This window comes from Vulpes vulpes, chromosome X (assembly GCF_048418805.1).
Source record: "Vulpes vulpes isolate BD-2025 chromosome X, VulVul3, whole genome shotgun sequence".
Lineage (NCBI taxonomy): Eukaryota > Metazoa > Chordata > Mammalia > Carnivora > Canidae > Vulpes > Vulpes vulpes.
In genome coordinates this window covers 101,948,682-101,955,884 of record NC_132796.1, presented here as the reverse complement: position 1 = coordinate 101,955,884, position 7,203 = coordinate 101,948,682, and the positions used below count along the sequence as shown (strand labels likewise).

Sequence of the window (7,203 nt, the reverse complement as noted above, 5' to 3'; positions counted from 1 at the left end):
AGTAAGGTATTACCTACACAAAGAAAGCAGCGGTACCTGTCTGCAAACTGTTGAGATGTGCGCGAGACCTCGACCTGAATGATTTAACAGAATTTCAAGAGAAAGCCATGTTATTTTATTTTAACACGGTGCCATGTAATGAAGTATACTGTGGGTCTGAAACTCAATGTCCCCGACGTCGGTAAGAATTTCACTAGCCAGGCAGCCCAGTGGCTCAGCGGTTTAGCGCCGCCTTCAGCCCAGGGCGTGATCCTGGGGTCTTGGGATTGAGTCCCACGTCAGGCTCCCTGCATGGAGCCTGCTTCTCTCTCTGCCTGTGTCTTTGCCTCCCTCCCTCTCTCTGTGTCTCTCATGGATAAATGAATAAATAATCTAAAAAAAAAAAAGAACTTCACCAGCTCCACCAACCCATTCTACCAGATAATCACTATTTGCTGTGCTCGTAAAGGTTACAATTAAAATAGCTGCTAAAACTTAACAGACAAGGAAAAGGTGACCGATGGAACACGACACTAGGTTAATTTGTAGAGAAATGATAGGTATGCATAGTTTCTTTTAAAGAGACAGCCTTTATTGTAAGGATTTTTACACTGAAGAATTCAAAATGTGGTAAAGTTTTTTGGAATTTATTGATTTGTATTTAAAAGGAACTGTTGACACAGATTCACCGGAAATCATCCAAACAAGTGAGAAAATACAGGTAATACTACTGAAACAGTAAAATAATTCCAGGTCATATGTTTTATTCAACAGAACAATACCTTAAATGCTGTCGTTGATATGAAAACTGACTGCTCCTTACTCTTCTAAACACACAGTGGTATAATTAACAATATTCAATCACTTCTGTTCTTTCCTGAATATATAAAAATTAAAATACCAATTAAAAAACTAATATATCTCCTCTTTAAATGTTTCTTACAGATACAATTTCAATATTTTCATTCGATAGTGGTGTGGTTTAAGAGATTTTTTCATTCACAAGTCAAACAACAATCCACCCAAAGGGAATGGATAGTCTATAAGCTCATATTGCAAATAAAGACTTCAGGAATGCAGCAACTGACATTTCTAAAATACAAAACGGATAAAATTCTTGAGAGAATACATGCAATAAAGCTCTAAGCAGCTGGCCACAGAACTAGAACATTCTACCGATGGTATGAATTCAATGGGACTCCAGATGCTTCCAAACTCAACTTGAACTCTCATCTTAGGCTTTGTATTTTGCTTTTCCAGTTTCACTAATGACACAAACATGCTATAAAATAAAAATCCAGAAATTTGCATTAGAAAAGAGTATTCTGAAATGAAAGGCAAGAAGAGCAGTCTGCATGGCTTGTGTGAACTGTATGGTGCTGCAGGGTCTTTCCTGAACAGAGGTTGCTGTGGTCTTCCTAACCTTCCTTGCCTGGGTGCCCAAAAGCACTCTCAGGCTTCGTGCCTACACAGCAGAGGCAGGTGTTTGAAGGAGAGTGAGTGAAAAGCCTCAAACCAGTTCATTTATTTCTTACTTATGACCACATCTATCATCGGAAATAATAATGGGACAGTTATTGTATATTAAAGCTGTTCAACTGTTGCAGCCAGCAAGAAGTGTCACTCCAGCCTGGCCAACTTCCAGCTCTAAGGACGTGTGTACTTGACTACAGCTTTATGTGTCTAATGGGAACCACCAGTCTGTTCAAATTATGAGGTGCTGGAAAGAGAAAACAATTCTTCTCTTTCGTAAATTTTTATATGGGTTCTGAAAAATGAGAGTGAGAAAAAGAAGCATTACTTACATTCAAATCCCTGAAGTATTCATTATAGTCAAGGGCATATCCTACAACAAACTTGTCTGGAATTTCAAATCCAACAACTAAAAAGAATAATAAGTCATCATTTAGATACAGAAAACATCATTTTCAAATCTAATGCTTACAAACGTGCCTTCTCTACAAATACTCTCTAAAGTAACTCTAAGCCATTTCATATGAAACTTGTTCGGGTTAAAGATGGTTAAATGATTGACAGAAAAGTAATTCACTTACAGTCGGGTTTATAGCCAACACTTCGAGGGGTCCTTTTCACCAGCAAGCTGTTAATTACAAAGTGTAACATGTGACATACGGAGCTATGACAGGGCATTATGAAAGAGAACATGAATGCTCTAGAACATGGTTTTACCTGCATGAATACTATGGTTGGTTTCCACACACCCAAAGAAAGACTATGACACGGGGAGCTAGACCACAGGGATCACTGGGCAGAGGCAGCAGTAGGTTCACACCACAGAGGAGGCCCTTGACTGATCCTCACCCAGAACACGATAGGCTGTTCTGAGAGCTACACCCTGACTACTCATGCACCCACTGAGGGGCAGTGAATTAAAGGATGAAGGGATGGGGAGTACCAATGAGCAGTTTCAGAATCCCTGGAAATCCAATCCTAAAACTGCAAATGGGTGCAGGAGATGTGAGCATCACCTTTTCAGACTTTTAACATGTGGCTTATAGAGATCTTTAGGCTAAAAAATAAGTAGCATGCTGGAAGAGCTAGTATTTATTTTTGAGAGCAAAAAACTGCAGTAGGGATAAGCCACCTCTAACATAAGCTAGTTTTGTGACCCAAGTGTGTACTACCTGTTGAGATTTTTCAGCCATTAAGAAAAGCTATTGACACTGTTTTGATAGCCTTTACATATGTTAAGGGCAGTCCCACTAAAACTTAGGATTTAATACTTTCTTAGATAAATATATTTAAAGAGCTGGAAAGGACAGGGGTGTCTGGGTGGCTCAGTGGGTTAAGCGTCTGCCTTTGGCTCAGGTGTTGATCCCAGAGTCCTGGGATTGAGCCCCCTCGGAGCCCCCTCCTCTACCTTCATCTGGCTAACTGTTCAGTGGGGAGAACTTGCTTCTCCCTCTGCCTCTGCCCCTGGCCACCCCTTCCCCACTGCTCCTGCTCACTCTCTCGTTCTGCTCTCTCTAGTAAATAAAATCTTAAAAAAAAAGCTGGAAAGGACATAAAGTGATTTTCAAACTTAGCTACACATCAGAATCACCTGGCAACTTTAACAAAACAAAACTCAGATACCCAGGGCCACACTGCTGACCAATTACATGAGAATTGCTGGGAATGGGACACAGACATAGGTTTCCTTTTTTTTTTTTTTTTTTTTTTTTTACAATTTGTTTAAGTAAATAAACTATACAGGAATACCTCAGAGATCTTGCCGGTTTGGTTTCAGACCACCACAATAAAGCAAGTATCACAATAAAGCAAGTCAAATGAATTTTTTGTTCTCCCAGTGCAAAAAAAGTTGTTTACACTATACTGCAGTCTACTAAGTGTGCAATAGCATTATGTCTAAAAAATGTACATATCTTAATTTAAAAACATTTTATTGCTAAAAAATGCTAATCATCACCTCTGAGCTTTCAGGAGTCATAATCACTGATTACGGATCACCACAGCAAATATAATAGTGAAAAAGTTTGAAATATTCCAAGAATTATCTAAATGTTACAGAGACATGAAGTGAGCAAATGCTGTTGGAAAAATGGCGCCTACAGACTCGCTCAATGCTGGGTTGCTACAATCTGTAAAAAACACAATATCTGCAAAGTGCAATTAAGCAAAGCACAATAAAACGAGCTGTGCCTTTATTAGAAGTTACTAAGCAGATATAAAGTCCAATGTTAATAGCTTGTTTGAATTTTTCACTTTGAAATGATTATAGATTCCCAGGACATCATGAAAAATGTATAGGGAGGTCCCATGTGCCCTTTGCCCAATTTCCTCCAATACTACCAGCTCACATACTGGTATATTTTTTTTAAAGATTTATTTATTTATTCATGATAGACACACACAGAGAGAGAGAGAGAGAGAGAGAGAGAGAGGCAGAGACACAGACAGAGGGAGAAGCAGGCTCCATGCAGGGATCCCGACGCGGGACTCGATCCCGGGACTCCAGGACCAAGCCCTGGGCCGAAGGCAAGCGCCAAACCGCTGAGCCACCCAGGGATCCCCCATACTGGTAGATTACCACAACCAAGACAGGGACTTTGGGGAACTGACTTTATCAAGAGTCCACCAGTCTTACCCACATATATTTCTGTGTGTGTGTGTGTGTGTGTGTGTGTGTGTGTGCACGATAGTCAAACTGACAAACCGTTTGCCAAAGCAGCCATTCCATTTGACATTTCTATCAGTTAATAGTCTTTAAATTTTTAATTGAACTCTTTAATTTAAAATGCTTATCTAGGGGCACTTGGGTGGCTCAGTGGGTTAAGCATCTGCCTTCAGCTCAGGTCATAATCCTGTGGTCCTGTGGTTGAGCCCCACATTGGACTTCCTGCTCAGTAGGGAGTCTACTTCTCCTTTTCCCTCTGCCTGCTGCTCCCCCTGCTTGTGCATTTTCTAGCTGTCAAATAAATAAATAAAATATTAAAAAAATAAATAAAATTGGGATGCCTGGGTGGCTCAGCGGTTGAGTGTCTGCCTTCGGCTCAGGGCCTGATCCCAGATTCTTGGGATCGGGGTCCCACATCAGGCTTCTTGCATGGAGCCTGCTTCTCCTCCTTCTCTCTGCCTGTGTGTCTCTGCCTCTCTTTCTGTGTCTCTCATGCATAAATAAATAAAATCTTTTAAAAAATAAATAAAATATTTTTAAAAATAAATAAAAATAAAAAATAAATAAAATGCTTATCTAGTCATTTTTTTATCTAGTCATTCTTAAACCTGCACTGAATAAAAAGACTAAGCTTACTCAGAATAAGCTGCCATGCTTACTCTCTTTATGTATCAAACACAGATACACACAAACCATAAACAGATATATATCTGTGATATTAAAATCTAATGGTGAGGGAGGGATTAAGGAAAAAAGGTTAAGAAACACCGACTTAGCCAACTCTATCACTAAGAAATGACTTAAGTACTCTCTGAGCACTCTACACCTTGCCACACAAAATCTTTCATGAGGCAGTCTATCTCAATTCCACACCATACCCTAGGAAAGAGGTTACAGACTACCCTTTGCCACAGTAGGGTGACACTGAAAATCCTAAAGGGCATGTACACTGATTGGTTCAGAGGAAGCTACTCAGTGGCCTAGAATGCATCACTGATAGATACTCTCCCGTCACACTTGTCCCAAACCCACTGAAAGGGACACACACAGGCATCAGCTATCAGGAAAGCCCCAAAGGACTAACTGCTGACATACGATTCATCAGAAGGCTCACTCTGATTCAGAGATGCTCAATATTTGATACTTTGACCCTTTAAAAGGGGTTTATCAAAACCAGATAACCATTTAGGAAAAAAATTCGATTACTATCTGACCCCATCCCAAAAATACAGAGTGGCCAAAGATTTAAAAAGAAAAGATAAAATTGCTGAAGTCTAAAAAACCACCCGAGGTGTTACCCTACCAAAATCTTAAGGTGTGAAAGCATGAACCATAAGCCACATTGCCCTGGTTCAAATCTCACCCCAACAGAGTGCTCAGCACTGTGTCTTTGGACAATTCCCTATGCCTTGCTATCCTAATGCGTAAAGTGGGAGTAACAGTTCTACCTCAGAGTTGTTAGGGATTAAAGCTACAATTATAATTATGTATAATTATAATTAAATTAGAAACAAAGGTAGAACTAATAAAACAAAAGCCAAACAGCACAGGTAGGGCCCGGAGGTGAGGATGACATATGTCGACACGACATCATTCAACTGCAGGAGCTCCGGATCCTCAGAACCCACCCCCTTCCTACTACCTACTAACCCCAATTTGGGATCCTAGGTCTTAATTCTTCAAGAAAAGTCCCAAATCTTCTGCTATGCTACTCAGGACAAGTTGACATCATTATTAGCATGCCGGAAACCAAATGTTAACAGTATTAAGCAAAGAGATGACTGCAATGAAGGGCTTCGTTAACACATGACAAGATCATTTACAAAGGACATTTACGGAGTCTTAAATTTGAGATCACGTTACTTTTTGAAGATGAAACAAGCTGAGAACATTTACACTTACAAAGAAACAATTACTTAATCCTGTTTCAAATGAAGGAAATATCCTGTTAAAATGTCATATACATACCTTGCAACCTTGACCATCTTTGGATTATGCTCCTTGACCAAGGAAAGCAAAGTCTGCATTGTTTTCCCAGTGTCAATTATATCCTTTTAAGAAAAAACAAGACATTTAAATAGCAAATAAAATGGAGTCATATAAACACAAAATACTAAAATCCCATGTGCAAATAGAATAATGCTATTTTTTTCAGTGTAGCCCCCTCCCGGATGCAGATGGTTAATAGACCACACTCTGAGAAACACTGCTTTATACCATCTTGAAAGCATCCAAATTAATAATGTGTTACTATATAAAATGACTGTATATGAAAATGAATCTTAGCTATTTAGTCAAAAGTAGGACATTATTCAAAACAAACCTAACTGGGAAAATACTTCTTAAACCATAACCCTAATGTTCTTCAATGAAAATATTCCACAGATGGTATAAAGCGGTGCTTCACAAAGAGGGGTCTGTGAGTCATCAGAAACATCAGGGCTGGAGACTTCTGAAAAAGGTAGATTCCTGGGCTGTGGTGGCTGGAATTCCAGTGGCCCTCAGACTCTCGTCCCCTAGTGTACACACCCATAATAACTCTCTACCCCCAGGGTGAGCACAACCTGAGAAAGTAATGGGACAGTCACTCCTGTGATTAGTTATATTATATGAGGTAACTCTAGCATACTGGACAGAGGATTTCCCACTGGTTTTGAAGTCAGCTACCACATGAGAAGGCCACGTGCAAGGACATGAGGTTGGCTTCAGGAGCTGGGAGTGACTCCTGGAGAGCAGCCAGCAAGAAAATGGGGCCCTTGGTCCTATAAGCACAATGACTAAGTTCTGCCAATGACCTAAATGAACTTGGAAGAGGATCATGAGCTCTGGGTAAGAAAGGAGCTCCAGCCTTACTTCAACCTGATGAGACTCTGAGCAGAAGACCCAGGTAACCTGTACTCAGGCTCCTGATATGTGAAAGCCTAGACACTAAATGTGTAGTATTTTCAGCTGCTAAGTTTGTGGTCATTTGTTTGGTGGCATTACCTTAAACAAAATTGATCTGAAGTGGAATTAATGAATCTACATTTAAAAACAAGCAACCAGGGGTGCCTGGGTGGCTCAGTCCATTAAGCATCCAACTCTTT

General features: G+C 40.0%; 1 protein-coding gene across 2 annotated transcripts in view; it reads right to left on the bottom strand.

The window, feature by feature from the left end:
• Positions 1 to 549: 549 nt before the first annotated feature.
• The window catches only part of HPRT1 (hypoxanthine phosphoribosyltransferase 1), a 38,328-nt gene continuing 31,674 nt past the window's right edge, over positions 550 to 7,203 (bottom strand). For both annotated transcript variants that reach the window (XM_072744782.1, XM_025983189.2), the window contains exons 6-9: positions 6,086 to 6,168; positions 2,034 to 2,080; positions 1,785 to 1,861; positions 550 to 1,261 (exon numbers count right to left, since the gene is read on the bottom strand). In XM_072744782.1, coding sequence (XP_072600883.1) covers positions 1,214 to 1,261; positions 1,785 to 1,861; positions 2,034 to 2,080; positions 6,086 to 6,168 — 255 coding nt within the window. In that variant the 3' untranslated portion in view covers positions 550 to 1,213. The remainder of the gene's footprint in view (positions 1,262 to 1,784; positions 1,862 to 2,033; positions 2,081 to 6,085; positions 6,169 to 7,203) is intronic.